Consider the following 21,960-nt stretch of genomic DNA (forward strand, 5'->3'; position numbering starts at 1 on the left):
AGAAGTTATTCTGGACTTTCACTTTTGTACTTCTGGGTTATGATCTGCTTTATGAAGCTTGCACAATTGAGCATTTAAGGTATAAATAACCATATGGCATGGAAATGTCTCCTGCTGGCAGCATAGGTGTCTGTCTCAGAGGAGACTCAGGCTATTACCTTTCCTGGTAAGAGGAGGAATATGATGAAAGTGGATACACAGGGGAAATGGTACACACAGAATGGAGTTCATCATAGACTCTACTGTACTAGCTTGTGTGCCATATTCAGAGATGGTAAAGGAACAGCCTAGACGGGGATGCCTGTTGAATATGGGAATGGGATCACTTTCAACATAGCAAAAATATTATTTTTGAGGTAACCAAATGCCCACATTAATAAACAGCAAAAGGAGAAGTTACAAAATCTACTGAGAAACAGAACCTTTTTTTTCAACAAGAAATATGAAGGATGAGAGCTTAACAACAAAGGCTTACTAAAATGTGTGTAGTTAAAGTACTGCAAAGACCTGTTTCTGTGACATTTAAATCAGTCTTCTGTATATTGTGGTATTTATTTGCCTGAAGACTTTTGCGATAATTTCTGCAAAAAAGAAAGATACATGCATGTTAATTTGAAATACATGAAACAAATCCTAATTGTGAGACTATTCTTTATAAAGAACTTAAAAGGGCAAGGACATGGTCACAACCTCCACCATATGTCAGCTGACTTGGGCTAGTATGTGGCCAGGAGTATTCACCACTCTCTTTAAAGAGGTATGTCAGATATTGTTACTGTGTGTACTCCTTCACAGGAGTCAAAAACAATGTGCCAGTCTTGGGTACAATACCTTTGGGAATTACTGTCTTTGCACAGCTCCTGCTCCCTTGTTCCCAACACATAGGTATGTCTACATTGCACCTAAACACCTGTGGCTGTCCTGTGTCAACTGGCTTGGGCTACCGGGTCCCAGAAGGATGCCCCCTAATGGGGTCCCAGAGTCCAGGCTCCAACCCAAGCCTAACAAATACACTGAAATTAAACACCTCTGGAGCCCAAGCCGAAGACAGCTGACACGGGACAGCCAGGGTTGTTTAACTTTAGTGTTGACATACCCACAGTGGCTTAATGTCAAAATCTAACCCCTTGAATTTTAAGAGGACTGAATTTCTTTGTACTTATACTGTTTTTACAATAAATTTTAAACATGTAATTTATCAGTATACCAAATGAAATTTATTTTGTTTACACATCATATACAACATCCTGTACATAGTGAAGTATCTAACATTCCCAAACCACCTCAATCAGCTTTAAGATCAGTATAGCTACACTGCTATATTTAAAGTTGAGCATTTCCATGAGGCATCTCATTTGGGGAATTTAATCCCACTCTGTGTATTTATATGGCTCCTGTCATAGTATATGAGCCTCTCCCATCATTATTATTCTCGGCCATGCTTGAAAGTGTACATTTTAGATGTTTTAGACCTCAGAGAAATCAAAAAAGTAGAAGTTTCCATTTTGCAAAACTTTGTTTCATGTGCTCATGATAAAGTTAATGAATGAGGTTCAAGGTTACCATCCCTCTAAAGGGTTATGCAATAAATTACTCTGCCACAAATATTTTAATGTTCATTGAAACCAATGTACACAAATCCAAATAAGCCATATCCTGTCACTGATGCCACATTTTTTTCCCTAGTAGCAGTTGTATCATCAAACAGTAGCTAGACCAGAGACTCCAAAACATCAACAAAAACCCTTCACTCTGAAAATGAGACCCTTAAAGTGTTTACCTGCAATGTGTTTGTCCCCTTCTTTTTAAAAATTAATATTAAGAGCAGTAAAATTTATAAATTCACAAGTGTTGAATAAATAAAGCTAATGTGACACAAACTAACAGTTATGAAAACTGAAGAAAAGGTTGATATTTGGCAGAAAATAGGCAGTCTTCTCTAGTCAGTTTCCATAAAGAGCCCTATGAGCTTGCAACATTCAATAAGTACATGAGAATTGTACTCCCCTGTGGCCCAAGTGCTACATGTCTATTTAAATAAAGGTTGCTCTCTAGGATCAATGTAGCTCCTACTGCAAGATCTGCATTGAAGTGGTTCAGCATTCAAGAGGTTAATATTAATGGTGGCCCTACAACTAAATCCCTGCATCTTTTGCTGAAAATTTCTCAGTCTTAACAGGTAATGTCTTTCTGACTTTCCCTTTTCAGTGTGAAGAATGGCGCTCTTGGCAGTTTGCAAATGGTGGGCCTAAAATTAATGGAAATTAGGAGCGCGCAATAAAAATAGCATACCATCTGCAGAAATTCAATTTCTGTTTGAAGAGCTTCACAAACATTTTCCAAGTCATCATCTTTGTAAATGTCCAGTTCTTTTTTAATCCTGTTTCAATTTAAAAAAAATGATATCTAAGGTTAGTCAATTATTGTTTCATTCAAATGTGGCCCAAGCCTGCAATCTGATCAGCATGGGCAGACCCTGATATCCTACCTGCACAGATCTAATTGCATGATCAAGAGCTAGATTTGCAGTTATGACAGACCTGCATGTTCAACACTGCATAACTCCTGGAGATTATTCATCACTGGCAGTTGTGATAGTGATGAGGCGAACTTTAGAAAATGACAATCTCTGGGTTTGAAGAAAATATATCTAGAATAAGTGCTATAACAGACAAATGTGAATTATAGGGCTATAATTCTATTGCTGGGTTGTAGTGATATCATAAACTATGAGAGGATTATAATTTCATAATTCAAAATTTGCGTTTCTACTAATGCGTGGATTTGAATAATTGATCCAGGCCTTCCACAGGCTCCCACTACTTTGCCTCCATAGTTATCGCTGCTGTCTCTCCACTGCTGTTATGTTTGTTCCATACTGTTGCTGTCCTCTCCTTTGCAAATACAATAGCCTATGTCAGGGGTTCTCAAACTTCTCCACGGTGTGGATCAATTTCATTAGAGTGATTCTCTGATTAAACCTCCCCTCCTGTTCATTGTGCTGTACCCCATTTCTCCTTCCATTCAATGTCACATGACAACCCTATGGCAACTGTAGCAATTGCTTACCTGGAAAAATAGTAGTATTAAAAGTATCTTTAATTTTTAAAAGTGTTTGTAGCTAAATTGGAAATGCATTAGCAGCTGGAAATAAGTAGGTGCTAGCACCTTGTGACCAGCCACCTCACTATGTGGACCACCAGAAAGTGCTCTGCAAGCCAACAATGATTCAGAGTCTGGGAACCTCTATGTTAAATCTTTCTTAAACTGAAGGGCTCTAGGTCTTCACATTGAGCTTCCAGGAGGGATGTTATGGAGAATGAAATTGGTCACAAGGACAAAACTGTCTAATTGTCACTGAGTACCAAGCTCAGAAAGCAGCCCCTACAAACACAGAACCTGTGACCGAGTTAACTTCTGGCATGGAAGCAGTTAATGCAGCAGCTCCTTGTCGTCAAAATTCTGAATTGTGGCAGATCCTGAGACAGAGGAAATGCCCCCTCCAAATGTTACTGGAGACTGGATAGAGCCATTGAGAGGGATTGACTTATCTAATACTGTCTCCAGAGTGGCCTCAGAGGCCACGACCAAAACAACAGATGCCCTGTTCATCAGATAACCAGAGTCTGTGCAACTCTCACAGAACCAAAGAGAGCTATTCACAAATAAATAATCCTCTCTGAAGAGGGCGGGTTCCCATGGGGAATATTAAAGTTTAGGAAACAAGCAGGCAATTAGTGCTGTCAAAGGTACCAGTCCAAATTACTGTGCATCACCCATTATATTTACTTAGCTAGACATTTAATGGACCAAGGGAAAAGCTAACCCCAAACTTTTAGTGGCCTGAAGTATATCAAGCAGTAAAATTATATGGTGAGTCCTGTCATGGGTGCTAATAGGTAGAGAAACAGAAGAGAACTGCAAAGTTAGGTTAAGTCCACTTCCTATAACAGAAGAACAATTTCAAAGGGTCACGCTGGATATTTTGGGCCTACTATATAGGCAGATAAAAAGGAAGAGGTATATCCTGGTGCTACTGAAATATGCCAGCCGTTCCCTTACAGCAGTAGCCCTGTGCTCTGCTGATGTTGAGAGAGAAACTAACAACCTTTAAGTGTTTCATACTAGTGAGTTAGCCTAGTATGTGTATATATAGGTGGCATTTCTTGAGTCAGCCTAACGTGGGCAGAGTATCTCTTCCACATGGAGCAGTGATGCTTCTCATAAAAATGGCTTTGCTAACCATGAAAGAAAAAGTGTAACCTTGATTTGATAGAATTAGCTTATTCAGGACACAGAGTTCTAGAATGGATGTATTTAATAACAGAGACTGATGTTTGTTTCATTTTTTTTGCCATTAAGGTACCAAAAATGCAAACGGCAGAAAGGGATAGGTTAGAGCTGTATGTGATGTGTGAGGTCTCTCTGTTTAGAGAAGGGTTACAGAAGCTTACAGAAGCATTTCTTTGGAAACAAACTGCATACATACATGTGTTCTGACAAAAAAGGAAGGTTTTAAAGAAAGTTTTAAAGATGGTCTACAGTGTGGTCCACAAACTTTTTAGTACTGCAGTTCCCTTGCAGATATTTTAAGATTTGGTGGCTCCCCATACCAAATCCCTTTTTTTTTTAAACTGACGCAGGATACTAGAATCAAGATGGACTCTAGAGTTTGGATGTTTTTTGTGACTTTAATTATATACAGTTTGTTTAATTATATAATCTGATCTAATCTGGGTTTTTAAAACTATAATTTGAAACTATAGGGTTTTTGTGGGGGCTGGGGGTATTGTCTTTGGACAAAGCCTAAAATGTTAGTGAAAAGAATGGACCTGTTCTGAACTGCACGGTTGTGCAATGTTTGGTTGAATCTCTGATAGTGCTGGATATTAGTTGTTTTCCAAGTTTAAATGATTTCTGTGTTTAGTTTTCCTGGAAACAATTGCTGAAAATGCAGACACACAGAAATAACTAAAACTGAATGGAAGCAGTACCTTCATAGCTTCATCACTGAGTTCTTTGTACTCTCCCCTAGCAGAAATCCAGAATTTCTTATTTGTCATATTTGAAAATTTGGTGACAGTTTTTAGCATGTGATCACTTGACAATTCTAAGTGATTTTCTTGAGCTGGGATACCTAAGGTTGGAATTGAGTTAGCTGTTACCAAGACTGTCTTTCAAATGCAATCGACCTGGAGATTAATGTTCAACTTCAAGAAAATATTCATCAAAGTGGGAATACAATCCAGAAAAATGAGTGAATATTGGGTCGTTAATTTCATTTTGATTACTTTCACTTTGTTCTTTTTAAAAGTCTGATAATATTGGAAACATCTTGGTAACTCCCTTTTCAATGTGGCATCTTCAGAGACAAACTTTCTTCATTAATCCCCTGATTTTCTCTTTCATATCTAGTATATTTGCATTCCAACTTTGACGTATAAGGTTCAGTGCATTCAATTTGCTAATACATCTCTACCCTGATATAATGCTGTTACTTGGGGTTCTTTCAACCCAAAGCTCTTGGTAACTTTTACTCTGTGTGAGGAGGTGTCAGGAAATAAATCAGGGGAGGCACGGCCGTCTGACTGATAGATGGCTGGCACAAACAGGATAACACAGGAGTGTATTTACCTAAACCTAAACTTTACTAGTCTCAAGCACTTACACACTCCCGCAACAAGATTAGTGAAACACCCCCAACCCTGGATAATTCCAAAGCTGAGTGTGACTTTTGAGTGACACAGCGGCAGGCTTCCGGTGACCAAATCTTCCGTCTGCCAGTGGGGAATGCAAGATGTACCCAGAGGAAGAGTCCAAAAGAGTCCCCAAATGAATCCAACTATCTCAAGCTTTTCCCCTTTATTTATACATTAATAATAGAATGACATGTCCCTTAAAGAAACCTTGTTAAGTAAGCAATTTCAATGATCAGGCAAGAGGTTCCTTCTGATTATTGATTAACCCGGTGTGGGTTTTTCCAGCGTCTGCAGCCTTGAGACCCCAATGGACATTCCTGAGGGTACATCCTGCTCTTTTAAAATGCATGTATCAGCAACTTCAACACAATTCTTATCAGGAAGGACGCAGGGTCAAGCTGCCCTGGCTATGGCACCCCAAACCCCTCCCCTCCTGCCTTGGTCAAGCTGCATGGCCACTTTACGGCTTGCTGACTAGGCCGCCTTTAACAATAAGCCATAGTGGTTTTAGGCACTTTACTGGTTTGCCAAAGTCTCCCCCGTACAAACGTGATCTGATGTAACATGAATTCGGATATAATGCAGTAAAGCACTGATCCGGGGGGGTGGGGCTGCGCACTCCAGTGGATCAAAGCAAGTTTGATATAATGTGGTTTCACCTATAACATGGTAAGATTTTTTGGCTCCTGAGGACAGTGTTATATCAAGGTACAGTTGTTTGTCCCCTGGTTAATCCAGTGTAGTAAAGAAGTCCAATTACACATGTAATCTGCAAGATCTGTTTTCCCCAAGGAGGAAAATTCTGATTTCATCACACACTTCAAAACCACCTGCCTTTGCTATGAAACAAAACTTGAATGGTCAGTGCCCATTTGTTCACAGAACATACTAAAAGAGTGTATGATCACCAAGGATCCTAGTTTTCTGTGATTTAAAAAAAATTCTCCTATAAGAAACATAAAAATCCACCTATTTCTGTGATTAAAATTAAATGTTGAATTTCAGTTTCCCTAGCCACAATATATGTAGGTATCAGTTGAACAAAATGTTATTGATACAGTAGAACCCTGTTTGTCTGAGCCTCCATTATCTGGCTCTCCATATTAACCAAACTGGGGCTAACAGCTGAGCCCTGGGATGGCAGGGTTCCTACCATCAGCCCCAGGGTGTTTAATATGGAGAGCTGGATAATGGAGACTCAGCTAAATGGGATACTACTATATATGTTTTTATTTTTTCACAAAATGTGAAAACTAAAGATTCTCTATAAAAATGCAAATTCCATGTTTTTCCATGGTAGATGGATGTCTAGGATCCCAGGTGATCACTGCCCAGGATTTTATAAAATTAACAATTTGAATAACAATGTTGAGGGCCTTATATATTTCAAGTTGCAAATTCTTCAATGGCAAAGCTTGGTGATGAATCATACAGAGTGTCCAAATTGATGCTGGTGTCACTTTCTTTAATCGTGCTGCAGTGTCCCTGTTCTTTCTAGTCACGGCTGCAGCCCCCTCCCCACACAGCCCAGTTAAGACCTTCATCCACTATGAATTTATCAAGGATCTTTAGTATTTTCTCACTTGCTGTTTGAGTTGGGCTTTTTTGCAAAATAAAAGTTCAACTATTGTACCTGCTGTGACAAATTTCATATAATGCAGAAACTGAACTATGTTGGCTATGTCTGTGGATTCATCAAGCTTCAGTGTAAAACATTTATGCTTCTTAACTTGTACTTACAACTGGTCCTAGCCGTTTTCTGCAAGATCATCAGTGTGCAAAGGGATAGAATTATTTGACATCGGAATGGTTTTGAATGCCATAGCTGTTCATTTCTCAATCATAATTCTACACATCTATGGCTGCTGGAAGAAAAAGGCTCTTGCCAACAGTGTGTGCTTGTTTGCATTTTGCAATTCACATCTAAGGCTTTTTGAGGAAGCTTCTTTAGGCACAATTCTTTTTTTATTTTGTTTTGTTAAATCTTTCATTCTTCTTGTTTACGAAAGAAAAAATTGTGGCTCTTGTATACAGATTCCAGGTATTTATTTTCTAAATGTCTCTGTATTTTCTGTGGCCTCAGATTTTCATTTATTAACACTTGAAAACAAGGGACACATTGTGACTGTGGACTCTCCACAGTAATATCAAGACTCAAAAATCCAAACATAATATAGTTGTCATCGTATTATCTACTTTTCTTCCTTTTTCAGTTTAAATTTATTAAAGTCATCATCATCTTCAGCCAAACATTTGCTACATATAGGCTTAACACTTGATAAAAATCATTCCATTATAAAGATAAGATGCACTTGAATTATAGAACCATAGGGTTAGAAAGGACTGCAAAGGTCATCTAATCTAACCCCCTCCCAAAATACAGGATTTGTTGTGTCTAAACCATCCAAGACAGCCTCCTTTGAAAATCTCCAGTGAATAAGCTTCCACAACCCTGTGAGGAAGTCTGTTCCTTTATCCTACTGCCCTTACAGTTAGGAATTTTTTCCTGAGATTTAATCTAAATTTGCTATGCTGTAGATTGAACCCATTGCCACTTGTCCAGCCCTCTATGGCAAGAGACAACAACTTTTCTCAATCTATTTTATGGCAATTTTTCAAGTATCTGAAGACCAATGTCTTATCCCACCAAGTCTCCTCTTTTCCAAACTAAACATACCCAGTTCCTTCAGCCTTTGCTCATATGGCTTGCATTCCATCTCTTTGATTTGTCTTTGTTGCTCACCTCTGGATCCTTTCCAGTTTATCTACATCCTTTCTACATATATTGGTGACCAGAGCTGAGGCTTAACCAGCAGCGAGTAGAGTGATACTATCACCTCTGGTGACTTGCATGCTATGCCTCTGTTAATGCAACCTAAACTTGCATTTGCTTTTTTTGCAACAGCATCACACTACTGACTCATATGAGGTTGTGATCAACCACAACTCCCAGATCCTTCTCAGCAGTGCGGCTACCAAGCTGGTTATCCACCTTTCTAGTTTTGTGCCTTTGATTTTTCTTCTCTATGTGTAGCACTTTACATTTGTCTTTGTTGAATTTCATTTTGTAGTCTATAGCTCAGTTTATCAAGATCCCTCTGAATTCTAGCTCTATTCTCCAAAGTATTGGCAACCCCCTCTAGTTTTATGTCATCTGCAAACTTGATCAGTATGCTCTCTCTACCTACAGCCAGGTCACTGATAAAGATGTTAAATAACACCAAACAAGAACAGATCCTTGTGGAACCCCACTTGAGACCTTCCTCCAATCTGACATAATTCCAATAATAGTTACTCTTTGTTCGTGGTTGTTCAACCAATTATGTATTCGTTTAATGGTAGTTCCACCAAGCCTGCAATTTCTCCAGCTTACTTATCAGAATGTCTTGTGGGACTCTGTCAAAAGCTTTGCTAAAGTCCGGGAATATTATGTCCACTGCATTTCCCCCTATCCATCAAATTAGTTAGCCTGTCAAAGATGGAAATCAACCTGGTTTGGCATGATTTGTTCTTGGTAAATTCATGCTGGCTGCTGGTGATCCATGCTGGTTGCTGCTTCATCTTCCACATATTCGCAAATTGAATGTTTTATACATTGCTCTAGTAGCTTCCCAGATATTGAAGTCAGACTGATTGGTCTATAGTTCCCCAGCTCCTCTTTTATCCTCCTTTTAAAGATAGGGCATTACATTAGCCCTTCTCCAGCCTTCCAGGAGCTCTGCTATCATCCATGAGTTTGTAAATATTATTGCCAGTAGCTCTGAGATTTCTTCAGCTAATTCCTTCAGTACCCTCGAGTGAATAGCATCGTGCCCCGCTAATTTGAATTCATTCAGATTGGTCAGAAAATCTCTTTACTTATCTCAATCTGCATCTCTTCCCTTTTTTCTATGGTAACATCACTTGTCGTCCGGTCACACATTATTTTTTGTGAGAAGACTGAAACAAAGTAGGCATTGAGCAGCTATGCCTTCCTATCATCTTCCGTTACGAGCTCACCACCTTCATTAAGTAGAGGACCCATACTGTCCTTCGTCTTTATTTTTTGCCTGGCATATTTTAAGAATCCCTTCTTTTTGTCTCTAACATTTCTTGTAAAAGCAGCAAAGAATCCTGTGGCACCTTATAGACTAACAGACGTTTTGGAGCATGAGCTTTCGTGGGTGAATACCCACTTCTTCAGATGCATTTCTTGCCAGCTGTGACTCACTCTTTGCCTTGGCTTTCCTGATGTTGTCCCTATGTGCTCACGTTATTCCCATGTATACTTCCTTGGTGACTTGCCCCTCCTTCCTTCCATTTCCGGTATGTATCCCTTTTGGTGCTTAGACAGCTAAAAGGCTCCTTGTGCAGACTGTGGCTCTTTTTATCCTTTCTCGGCATCAGAATAGCTTGGTGTTGAGACATCCCCCTTTGACTCCTCTTCTTCCTAATTGGACCTTGCCTACTATTTCTCTGAGTCAGTTGAAATCTGCCTTCTGAAGTCTAGTGTCCTTGTTTTGCTGTTCTCATGTCCTCCTTTCTGTAGGATCTTGAATTCTATCAGATCATGATCACTTCCTCCCAAGTTCCTGACCACCTTCATGTTCACAATTAATTCATCCCTGTTTGTCAAAACCAGATCCAAAATGGCTGACCTCCTAGTTGTTTCCTCAACTTTTTGAATCCGAAAACTATCCTCTACACATGGTAAGAATTTGCAGGACGTATAATGTTTTGCTGTAATAGTCTTTCAACCGATCTCAGGGAAGTTTAAATCCCCCATTAATACTAGCTCACGTGTATTAGTTAATCTTGTTACCTGCTTGTAGAATGACTCATCCACCTGACTTTGTGACCTATAATAGACCCCCACCATAACGTTGCTACTGTTCTTTTCCCTTGTTATCTTCACCCACTCTCTCTGTAGGTCTGCCTCTCACTTCCCATTGGACCTCGGAACAAGTGTATACATTCTTGATGTACAGTGCAACGCATACTCCTTTTATTCCCAAACCTATCCTTTTGGAACAAGCTATCTCCCTCAATGCTGGTACTCCAATCATGGGAGTTGTCCCCACAGTGTCTGTGATGCCAATTAACTCATAATCTCCTTCATATACCATGTTCCCCATATGCCTTGTATTTATATATAGGCATCAAAGATATTTTGCAGACTGCCTTGTTGCTTTTCTTTTTGCCTTTTTAATGCAGTTGTGATTTCTAGTCCCTTGTCCAGAAATTAGCCCCTTCCCCTGGTCTTTGCCTAGATCCACACTGGACAGATTTTTGTCACCATCCCCCATAGGACCTAGTTTAAAGCTCTCCGATCAAGTTAGCCAGACGATGTCCAAAGATGCTCTTCCAGTATTTGATAGATGGAGCCCATCCCAGCATGATAATCCTCTTTCCTGGAACAACCAATTGTTGTCAAAGAAGGTAAAGTCCTCTTGCCGACACCACCTGCATAGCCAAGCATTTACTTCCATGATTCAACTATCCTTGCCTGGGCCTTTCCCTTTAATAGGGAGGAAGAATGAGAACACAATTTGCACTCCAAATTCTTTTATCCTTCTTCCCACAGCCTACATACTCTGCAGTGATCTGCTCCAAGTCATTCTTGGCAGTATTGCTAGTGCCCATTTGCATAAGCAGGAAGGGGTAGAGGTCAGTCACATCCTGAATTCTAGCTTCAGGCAAGCAGCACACTTCTCAGGATTCCCAGTCTGGATGGCAGATGGATGACTCTGTCCCCCTGAGGAGGAAGTCCCTGACCACTAACACCCATCTCCTCCTCTTGGGAGTTGGTTGGGTTCTCCCTCAGCAGCTCTCTTCCACTATCTGGTAGTGTGGTGCTGCTGCTGGCACTGGAAGTCTCTTTGCCTACCACTCCAGCAAGAGGCCTTCAGCAGAGACTTCCTGCTGAACACTTCCCTCAGGAGGAAGTCTCTCTGCTGAAGGCCTCCTGAAGGAGTGGAGGGCACAGAAGCTCCCAGCCTCAGTGGGAGCAGCAGCATAAGCTGCAGAACCATAGATGAGGTACAGGAAATTTTTAAGCTCAGTTTAATAGTCTCTTAATTAGAAAATAAAATGGGCATATCTCCTCCTCTCCCCCCCCGCCCCAACACTCATGGCTCCCCCGTGAATCCTTCAAGGCTTCTTTGGAGAGCCAAGGCTTATCGTTTGGGAGGCACTGCTCTAAGAGGTAATATGCACTGCACTGTAATAAAGTTAATGTATAGCTCACAGCGCCTTTAGGAGGGAAAAGTGGTACATTTAAAGGTCTAAGCCTCCGATTCTGATCTTGGTTACATTGATTTAAATCAGAGTAACTTCATTGTCTTTGCTTCTAATTTATTACTTTCTGTATTTTCCTCTGTTAGCTTGGTATTAAAAGCCTAATTTGTTTAAGAAAAACAAAAGCATAGTTTATTTAATATGGGAATAGGCAGACACTGATTGCTTTCAAAGTGAATATTGCTGTTCTTGTCTTCTGGAGTCAGGTGAAATTGATGTGTCTGATAGTCTGGTTGCGGGTCTTGAGCTGCAAATGATACCATGGCTGTGATTCATGTGAGGAGTCCCAACTCACTTTGTGGCACCAGTACTGAGGGTAAAATAACTGAGACTTGAGCAATAATTTTCACTCATATTTGCTTATCTGCCTCTCGGAACTATTATGAGAATTCTCTGTGAAGTGCTTTGAAACTGTCAAGGGCTAATTAAATAATTATTTATGCATTTTATTTTAAAAGTTTTTCTAAAACTTTTAAATAGTCAGGTGGAGACATTTACATTTCTCAGAGTTTGAGGGACAGTGGTAAGTCATTCTCATTCAAATGGAGAGGTTAATTTTACATTAATCAATTGATTCTACTTTCAAGTCTTCCTTCTTTCTTATTTAGAAACTAAGTAATTACAGTATGTGCCAGGAATATTATATTCACAAAACAGGAGATGTCTGTTAGGTTATAGGCTACACAATCAATGCTGTGGAGACGCCTGAGTTAGTGAATAAATGATGAAGTTTTACCAGAAAGAATGCAGAGACAATGGAAATATTCAAAATAATGCTTAACCTGGAAGTAGATTTAGCTTTCTCATTTTAATGATCAGATCAGAAGGACCTTCATACCAATCTTTTCACTGTGAAATTAGATGTGCAAATCTATGGAACTATATCACCCTAACACAATTCTCAGTCACTTTTAGAAATGGAGTAAGGCGCACTTCTCACCAGAACAAGGCATAATAGGACATTTCCCCCTCCCTCAGCATAATGACAACAGTTCTTTAAAAACAAAGAAAACAAAATACGAAGTTGGGTCACAAGATTCTTGCTCCAATAATGTGGATGAGTATTCAGAGAATTATTAGCTTAACCACTTACTTTCCAAATAAGCCAATATTTATATAAAGCTCTATTATCCCCCTTCACTTATGGCTTCTTTACTCACCTGAATTTGTGTAAGCACAACACAAAACAATTCAGTTGTTTTATTTTATGCTGACAATCATCAGAGAGCCATCACCAACTCAGTATCACTAAGCACCTGATTCTGCAGGGTTTTACTCACATTGAGTGGTACCTTACTGAGGACCCAATCTACTGCCCACTGGAGTAAATGGGAGTTGAATCAGGCCCTAAGAGTATGTCTACACACTACTGCCAGGATTGAGCCTCCCAGCCCAGGTAGACAAATTAATGCTAGTGGGGCTTGAGCTAGCAAACTAAAAATAGCAATGTGGACACTGCAGGCTGGGCTGCAGCTTGGGCTCTCATGTCCACCTGTCCCCCTAGGCTTCAGAGCCCAAGCTACAATGTTCACACTGCTAGCTCAGGGCTGTCTACCTGAGCTTGGAGGCTCGCACCCAGCTGCAGCGTAGAGATACTCTAAGTGACTAGCCTCACTGACTTCAGCAAGGCTACTCATGATGAGTAAGGCTGGCAGAACTGAGCCCTAAGTCAGTAATACTTAACATTGCTGTAGCAAGCGTACCAGCACACTGCTGATTCCTAGCTTTGCTCACTTTTTTTAAATATTAGGTTTACTTAGTATGTTCTTGCACTGCCAATGATGCCTCTTCCATTAGTCTTGAGTGCCAGAAATGGCAACGAGATGAAGGCTGAAATTAGTTTTTTTGTTTTGTTTTGGGTTTTTTTTGCAGCTGAAGTTATTAAATATCATTGACCTTCATGGTTCATACATTTCCTTCTCGCAAGTCAGCTGTATATGCAGCAGGCAATTGGAAAAATAGGTGTCAATTCAATAGAAACTGGTGGTATTGAACTGAAATGCAAAGAAAATGAAGTTACCCGTAAATGGAATTCTCTGAATACTCATCCACATTATTGGAGCAGGGATCTTGTGGCTGAAGCTTGCATTCTAAGAGTGAGTGTTTGTGGACTGGAGCAAAGAACTTTTTGTTCAGAAGTCAGAATGATTATCTTTTTTATTTCTTTTTTCTAATAAATGGGAGGAAAGAAGGAAATCACTCAGCTGCTGTTAAATTTATTGCAATTGCTGCCATTTACACTTTTACATTGTTGGAAAAAATTGAGGTTTTGTTGATGCTGCTAGTAGAATGTTTTCCACTTCTTTTCTCTCCCACCCCTTGCCTTTTGTTTGCTTTTGACCTTCTTTTTATGTCTAATTTACACCAGAAAATTGTTAGCCATTTTATTCCTTATAATGGAGTCTATCAGCGTGGAAGATAATAGAGATGCGGTGGATACAGACCATGGGTTTACAAAAAATCTAGCTTATGAGACCAGCCTTGACTGGTCTCTAAAACAGTACCCCAAAATCTGAGAGGAAAGTAGCTGAGGAGATCTACTTGGTTTTTCGCACTTATTAAACTGTCACACAGGTGACTAATCAGAAAGCAGTAGTATTAATGAGGGATTTAAGATTGGGTTGAAAACTGTCTGAAGGAAAGAGTAAGACAGGGTTCTGGTTCATGGTTTCAAGCCAAAATGGAGATAATGTGTGGAGTCCTACAAGGTTCAATGCTGGAACCAAATTTATTTAGATGATCCTAAAGCTATGGTAGTAAGGTGCTGACTGTTCACAATTTGCTGATGTCACCAAGATAGAGAGTGCTGTTAATACAGTTGAAATCAATAAATTGCAGGATATTATAATTTGACTGAGGATGAGGGTGAATGACTCCTAAATGAAATTCAGGATCACAAAATATGAAGCCATGTCCATAGGTTGAACAAATAAATTAAAAAATGTGTGTGATGGAATTGAACTAGAGCAAACAAATTTAAAAAGTGATCTGAGAGTGAGGGTAAATTATATGAAGATGAAACACAGGGTTATATCAACAGTAACAAAAGTAAGTATAATATTAGGATGCCTAACTATAGGAATTAGATGTAAATCAAAAGAGATAGAAATACCTTATGTAAGATTAGAGAGGTTATGCGCCTCTCACTTAAGAATCTAAGTGCTGGTTCCATTGTATATAAAGCACTAATTAGGACAGAATATCTAAGCAGCATCCAACCAATTATTTTTAAAAATATATTAAATTCTTAGAAAATGTCTGGAGAATGGTTACAAAATGTAATTTAGATATGACTGGAATACCCTCTGACAAAAATTTTAAGAAATACTACATTAGAGAAAAAGCATTTGAAAGGTAAATATTTAGTGGTCAAACCAGGGTGAAATTCACCGCTGTTCACAGAACCTGCAGAAGGTCTAAACACCACTTACATCGTAGGTAATTTGAGTGTCTTAAGTGGGTCTTAAATGACATATTGGCTTTGTGCTGGCCCTTAGCATGCTGGTGAATTTGACCATAAACAAAATAACTTTTTTCATTGCAGGATAATAGTCCAACTCATGGACATCAATTAAGCAGAAGTTTGCAGGATGGGCTTTTCCTCTCCAAGGCCTGTTGAGTAGTTGACTTTAATGGAGCTATAAAGGATTACACCTACCCAGGATTTGGCCCATAGTATTTATAAAGCTCCCAGCCAATGTACTTAAGGCACTGCACAAATAGAAACAATCACAGATTTAAGAATTAAATTAATAATCTTGATGTATTTGTACTGTAATTTAATATGCCAGTGGTTAAACTCTGGGCTAGGTGAAAGAGTTTGTCACATACTAACACACTATTTAACAAATGTTTAATTTCAGTTAATTTGCTGCCTATGTGAGGAGCACATTTCTTCCCAATACCTAAATAACCCTTCTTAACTCCACTGGGTTCTCTTTTTAAGGAAGAGACTGGCAAGGGAGAGGTTAAAGCTACAAGCCTCAGACTTCAAAGCTGAAATGGATAAGTAGCTGGGGACTGATAGCATTTCTGGTTATACCTGCTGAAAGACAGAGGAAATCATAGATGAACCAATGGTTGTTTCAATCCAGATTTCTTATGTTTCTACTTGCATAAAGAAAATTGCTCCCAAGCAGACTTTAGATGTCAACATTTATGCTAGAGCAAATTTTTATATCTGAATTATAAACCCCAGAAATTGAGGTTCATAATGGAAACCATGACAAAATCCTAACTGTAATAGTCTTGCTGGGCAGTGCTATAAAAAGTGTTAGGAAATCAATGAGCAGATTTTCATTAAAGAAACCCATTTTGCATCACATATTACTCCAGAGATTGATATTTCCTGCTTATAAAATTTAACATAAAATTTAATTGCAAATATTTTCTCCAAACCACCAGAATCAGGCCTTAGGCAATCTACTATTAATATGAAGCATTTGTTCAGCTCTAGTGGACATATTTCTTGTATGAGTTATGTGAAAGAAGTCATCACATAACGAAGCAAGAGGAAGACTAAGGACAAGGTAGGCCCACTGCTCAATGAGGAGGGGGTAACAGTAATGGGAGACTTGGAAATGGCAGAGATGCTTAATGACTTCTTTGTTTCGGTCTTCACTGAGAAGTCTGAAGGAATGTCTAGTATAGTGAATGCTTACGGGAAGAGGGTAGGTTTAGAAGAGAAAATAAGGAAAGAGCAAGTAAAAAATTACTTAGAAAAGTTAGATGCCTGCAAGTCACCAGGGCCTGATGAAATGCATCCTAGAATACTCAAGGAGTTAATGGAAGAGGTATCTGAGCCTCTAGCTATTATCTTTGGGAAATCATGGGAGACGGGGGAGATTCCAGAAGACTGGAAGGGGGCAAATATAGTGCCCATCTATAAAAAGGGAAATAAAAACAACCCAGGAAACTACAGACCAGTTAGTTTAACTTCTGTGCCAGGGAAGATAATGGAGCAGGTAATCAAAGAAATCATCTGCAGACACTTGGAAGGTGGTAAGGTGATAGGGAATAGCCAGCACGGATTTGTAAAGAACAAATCGTGTCAAACTAATCTGATAGCGTTCTTTGATAGGATAACGAGCCTTGTGGATAAGGGAGAAGCAGTGGATGTGATATACCTAGACTTTAGTAAGGCATTTGATACAGTCTCGCATGATATTCTTATAGATAAGCTAGGAAAGTACAATTTAGATGGGGCTACTATAAGGTGGGTGCATAACTGGCTGGATAACCGTACTCAGAGAGTAGTTGTTAATGGCTCCCAATCCTGCTGGAAAGGCATAACAAGTGGGGTTCCGCAGGGTTCTGTTTTGGGACCGGTTCTGTTCAATATCTTCATCAACGATTTAGATGTTGGCATAGAAAGTACGCTTATTAAGTTTGCGGACGATACCAAACTGGGAGGGATTGCAACTGCTTTGGAGGACAGGGTAAAAATTCAAAATGATCTGGACAAGTTGGAGAAATGGTCTGAGGTAAACAGGATGAAGTTCAATAAAAATAAATGCAAAGTGCTCCACTTAGGAAGGAACAATCAGTTTCACGCATACAGAATGGGAAGAGACTGTCTAGGAAGGAGTATGGCAGAAAGAGATCTAGGGGTCATAGTGGACCACAAGCTTAATATGAGTCAACAGTGTGATACTGTTGCAAAAAAAGCAAACATGATTCTGGGATGCATTAACAGGTGTGTTGTAAACAAGACACGAGAAGTCATTCTTCCGCTTTACTCTGTGCTGGTTAGGCCTCAACTGGAGTATTGTGTCCAGTTCTGGGCACCACAATTCAAGAAAGACGTGGAGAAATTGGAGAGGGTCCAGAGAAGAGCAACAAGAATGATTAAAGGTCTTGAGAACATGACCTATGAAGGAAGGCTGAAGGAATTGGGTTTGTTTAGTTTGGAAAAGAGAAGACTGAGAGGGGACATGATAGCAGTTTTCAGGTATCTAAAAGGGTGTCATCAGGAGGAGGGAGTAAACTTGTTCACCTTAGCCTCCAATGATAGAACAAGAAGCAATGGGCTTAAACTGCAGCAAGGGAGATTTAGATTGGACATTAGGAAAAAGTTCCTATCAGGGTAGTTAAACACTGGAATAGATTGCCTAGGGAAGTTGTGGAATCTCCATCTCTGGAGATATTTAAGAGTAGGTTAGATAAATGTCTATTAGGGATGATCTAGACAGTATTTGGTCCTGCCATGAGGGCAGGGGACTGAACTCGATGACCTCTCGAGGTCCCTTCCAGTCCTAGAGTCTATGAGTCTATGAATCATTTGCTCCTTCATGGTTTCAGTAATGAGGTTTCTTTTCCTGTAATATGAAGCATAAGAAGCAGTACTAGTTCTTTTATAATTAGGCAAGTAAACAAGGCCCCGAACTATTAAATAATGTAAACTGACTGTGCATTTTGTTTCTGTTTCCAGGCTTCTTAAATAGTGTGGAATTTCAAGCTTCAAAGACACAATTTATCCTCTGCTTTCTCTTGTATAATGGACTGGTTTCAATTAGAAACTGCCCCAGCCTTCTCAGAATCAACTTTTCATTAAAAATGCTTTTAGCCTGTTTGATGTGTGGCAACATATAGTTCTAAAGGGAAAGTGTAAAACAAGTTAAATAATATTTACCATGATAAGTAATTGAATAGAATATAACAGAAGCAAACACTGTACTCAAGAATTCATTAGTATCAGTTAGAGGCCCCTCTCTACTTAACTCTGAGTTAGGATTTCATGTTTGAGGAACAACAGGAGCAGAGTATTTGCCATCTGAGAGTTAAATGCAAACTTTAGGTAGCAGATACCCATTTTAATCACCCATTCTAGGTCTCTCATGATTTTAAGGCAACTCCCCTTTGAAAAAGCTCAGTTTTACTCTAACTGCTGTCTTGAATATGCATCCAATTCACTGAGACTTTTGATTTTTTTGAGGCTGCTTTGAAGCAGAGAAGGCACTTTGGAGAGAAAGAGAGAGACTTCTGTGCATGAGTTGTAAGTAATTTTTGGGGTAGGAGCAAAGGCAGGCTTTTGGTTTTTTACCCGATGATATATCCAGCAGAATAGTGGTCACTTTATGAGGCATGCAACATACTAGTTGTAATGATCTGTGAGTGACACCACGAAGTTATTGGAGTTGTTTCTAAGCCAGAATATGTCTTTGAAGGCATACTTTACTACCTAGCTACCTTGTTAAAGCTCTTATGAAACTGACAGTACTCATTCCTATTGGTATACTGTCGTAGCTGCTTATGCAGTACTCATTACTATAGGTAGACTGTAGTAGTTGCTTAAAATTTTTCATGTGAAATATTTTTCAACAAAATGTTGATAAGAATATTTTTATTAAAAAATGAGATGTTTCTTTTAAAACCCTTAGAATGAAAATCTTTTTGAAATTGTTTGTAGCAATTTTCAGTCACTTTAGACTTTTTGTGATGAAGATGTGATGGGGACAGGCCAATTTTGCATCAGAGTCATTGAAAGACTCCAGGGAAGCTGACAGGCATGTGAAGCATTCAACCTAGCATGGTAACAATTTGAGATGACATTCTGGAGAAGATCTTTGAAGCCAGCTGAGTCATGGCTCACTGGAAATCCAGTTACCAAAATTTCAAATTTTGAAGCTGTTTCCAATTTGCAAAGTTTTCAGATGGAACAATTTTTTACGTTATCACCATTTTTTATTAAAAAATGTGAAAAATTTCAAAACGTTTGAATTTTCATTTCTTTTCTCTTTTTCGTCTTTATGCTGCTGAGTGCAGTACCAGGAATAGTGTCCAGATTTGTCTTCTCACACTCATTCACTTTCCTTTTTCCACTCTACGACTCTTGAAAACTTCATCCACTTTGAAAAAGTTACTAAGTAGCCAAGTAAATGTTTCAGTTTTCCTTTTGCTGCATGTAATTTTCCAAAGTGGAGGACATTTTGGAAAGTTTAGAATGGAAAAAGGATAAATTTTTTAAAAATTGTGGAAGAAAAAAACCCCAAACCAAAATCCTAAACTTGTTAATTCTGTTGCCTCTAGTAGCAAAAAAGGGAGAGAAAATAGGAAAAACAATAATTTTCAGTATTTTCAGTTATTAGATTTTGAAAAAAATTAAACAAATCTAAAATTCCATTCAAGAAAAAACAATTGTTTAATTTCATTTTGAAATTTGACATAGAAAAAATGAAATATTTAATCAAAAGATATTTTGCCAAAAAAACTTCATTTTTGATGAAACACTGTTTTTCAGCAGGAAAATTTCAGTTGAGAAATTTCAACCAATTCTTATTCTGGGGCACATTAGACCAACAGTGTTGCCAGTCAGTGAGCTAGATCTTCCAGCAACACTCGAGGCATTTCTTGAAGCCTGTAAATTGTTTGTCCACCAGAAGCTACTGAAGGGTTTTGAATGTTCACAGTAGTTCCTGTGGAGGTTAATTGATGGACAGAGTGCAGGTGAGGTGATTGAGGTGTATGATAGAAGCAATTTAATGCACGTACGTGATACATGCTTCAGTTTCTGCAGGCTCAGACAAATATTATTTATTGGAGATAAACAGTAAGCAGACTGTATCAGCAGCAGTATCTGGCAACAGACCCGCTACCATCGGTGGTGCACAATGAAAAGACTATTGTTGGCAGTTCTGGTAGTTATATCTAATCAACAGGTAGTTAAGTGCCTCCTGCCCCCAATGTGTATTAATGATTTTTGAATTCTGAGCCGGAGGCATTCCTTCAAGGCACGTACCCATGGGTGAGGATCCATGAAAATACTGCATTTGGAGAACACTATTTTCTTTCAGTGTTCCTCGATCTCAGAAAAAGCCAAAAGAAACTTTAACAAATTTTCCCCAAATTTATCTTTGAGCATGAGAAATTCCTGCCATTTTTGGGAAAACTTGTAAGTGTTGGAAGCTACTATTTAGCTATAACTATATCAGTGCTTTTTATTTAAATTGTGTGTGGCTGGTTCCTATATCTGGGGCATGTTGTGGAACATCTGCTCATCTACATCAGCTCCATCTGCTGTTTGAATCACCAGTGAGTGGGGCTTTTTTCTGACCGTGAGTGATAACTGGAGGGATTTTGGAGAGATTTTTATTAAACCATAGACATGTTACAGAGCATTTTGCTCATCTCCAAGGTGAGTCACTGTAATTTGAATTACCTTGCTATACTTTTCAGCCTTTTCAGCTGTAATGCAATATACTTTAAGATATATATTTAATTATAATGAAGAGACTTCCTTTGCCAGCTACTTTTAATATTGATTTTTGAGCCGGGCCTAAGTATGTGATACAATAGCAGACTTAGAGGGCAGTCTGGGAGCTACATATATCAGGTTTATTGATGCCGTCTGTGTCTCCTTTTTTTCTTTTCTAATGAGGCACTAAAAACATCTGTATTTTTACCATTTACAGGATAGTGTAGTTTTTCTATCTGTAAAAGGTAAACAAAAATGTTTTGATTCTTTCATTTTGTAGACAAATCTATGTATATTATCCATGATTCTTGTCAAAATATCATCCTTTGTATACTAAATATTGTTTCTAAATGCTATTTAGAAACAAAGGCTCCATTCCTACAATGGATTTTGCATAGGCAGCACCCTGTTTTTAAGCATAACCCTATTAGCCCCATCCTGAAGGCCAAAAAAGTGTGTTTTTTTCCCCAAGTATATTAGTTAACAGCTTAACATGACTGAAAATCTCTAAGATGTAGACTAGCACGTTTGAAACCAAATAACACAGCTTCAGAAATGTTAGTATCTTAACAGTGCTTTTCAGTCATGTTAAGCTCACTTGGCTGAACTAATGTGACAGAAAAACACACTTTCTGGGCATTTGACATCAGTTAGGTTTCCATGCAGGTGCAAGGACATGCCTGCCTGGAAGTTGTAGGATTGACTTTAGCAAGACAATGACCTCTTTATAAAATATTTCATTTGAAAATGATACAGAATCAATACCTGTAGTCAGAAATTTTTGACTGCCTG

At 38.8% G+C, this 21,960-nt stretch overlaps 1 protein-coding gene across 1 annotated transcript in view; it reads right to left on the reverse strand.

The window, feature by feature from the left end:
• Nucleotides 1-551: 551 nt before the first annotated feature.
• Nucleotides 552-21,960, reverse strand: part of CCDC172 (coiled-coil domain containing 172) — a 35,614-nt gene continuing 14,205 nt past the window's right edge. The window contains exons 7-8 of the mRNA XM_050959070.1: nt 2,293-2,380; nt 552-581 (exon numbers count right to left, since the gene is read on the reverse strand). Of these exons, the coding sequence (XP_050815027.1) occupies nt 552-581; nt 2,293-2,380 (118 nt within the window). The remainder of the gene's footprint in view (nt 582-2,292; nt 2,381-21,960) is intronic.

Source organism: Gopherus flavomarginatus, chromosome 6 (assembly GCF_025201925.1).
Source record: "Gopherus flavomarginatus isolate rGopFla2 chromosome 6, rGopFla2.mat.asm, whole genome shotgun sequence".
In the NCBI taxonomy this organism is placed as follows: Eukaryota; Metazoa; Chordata; order Testudines; family Testudinidae; genus Gopherus; species Gopherus flavomarginatus.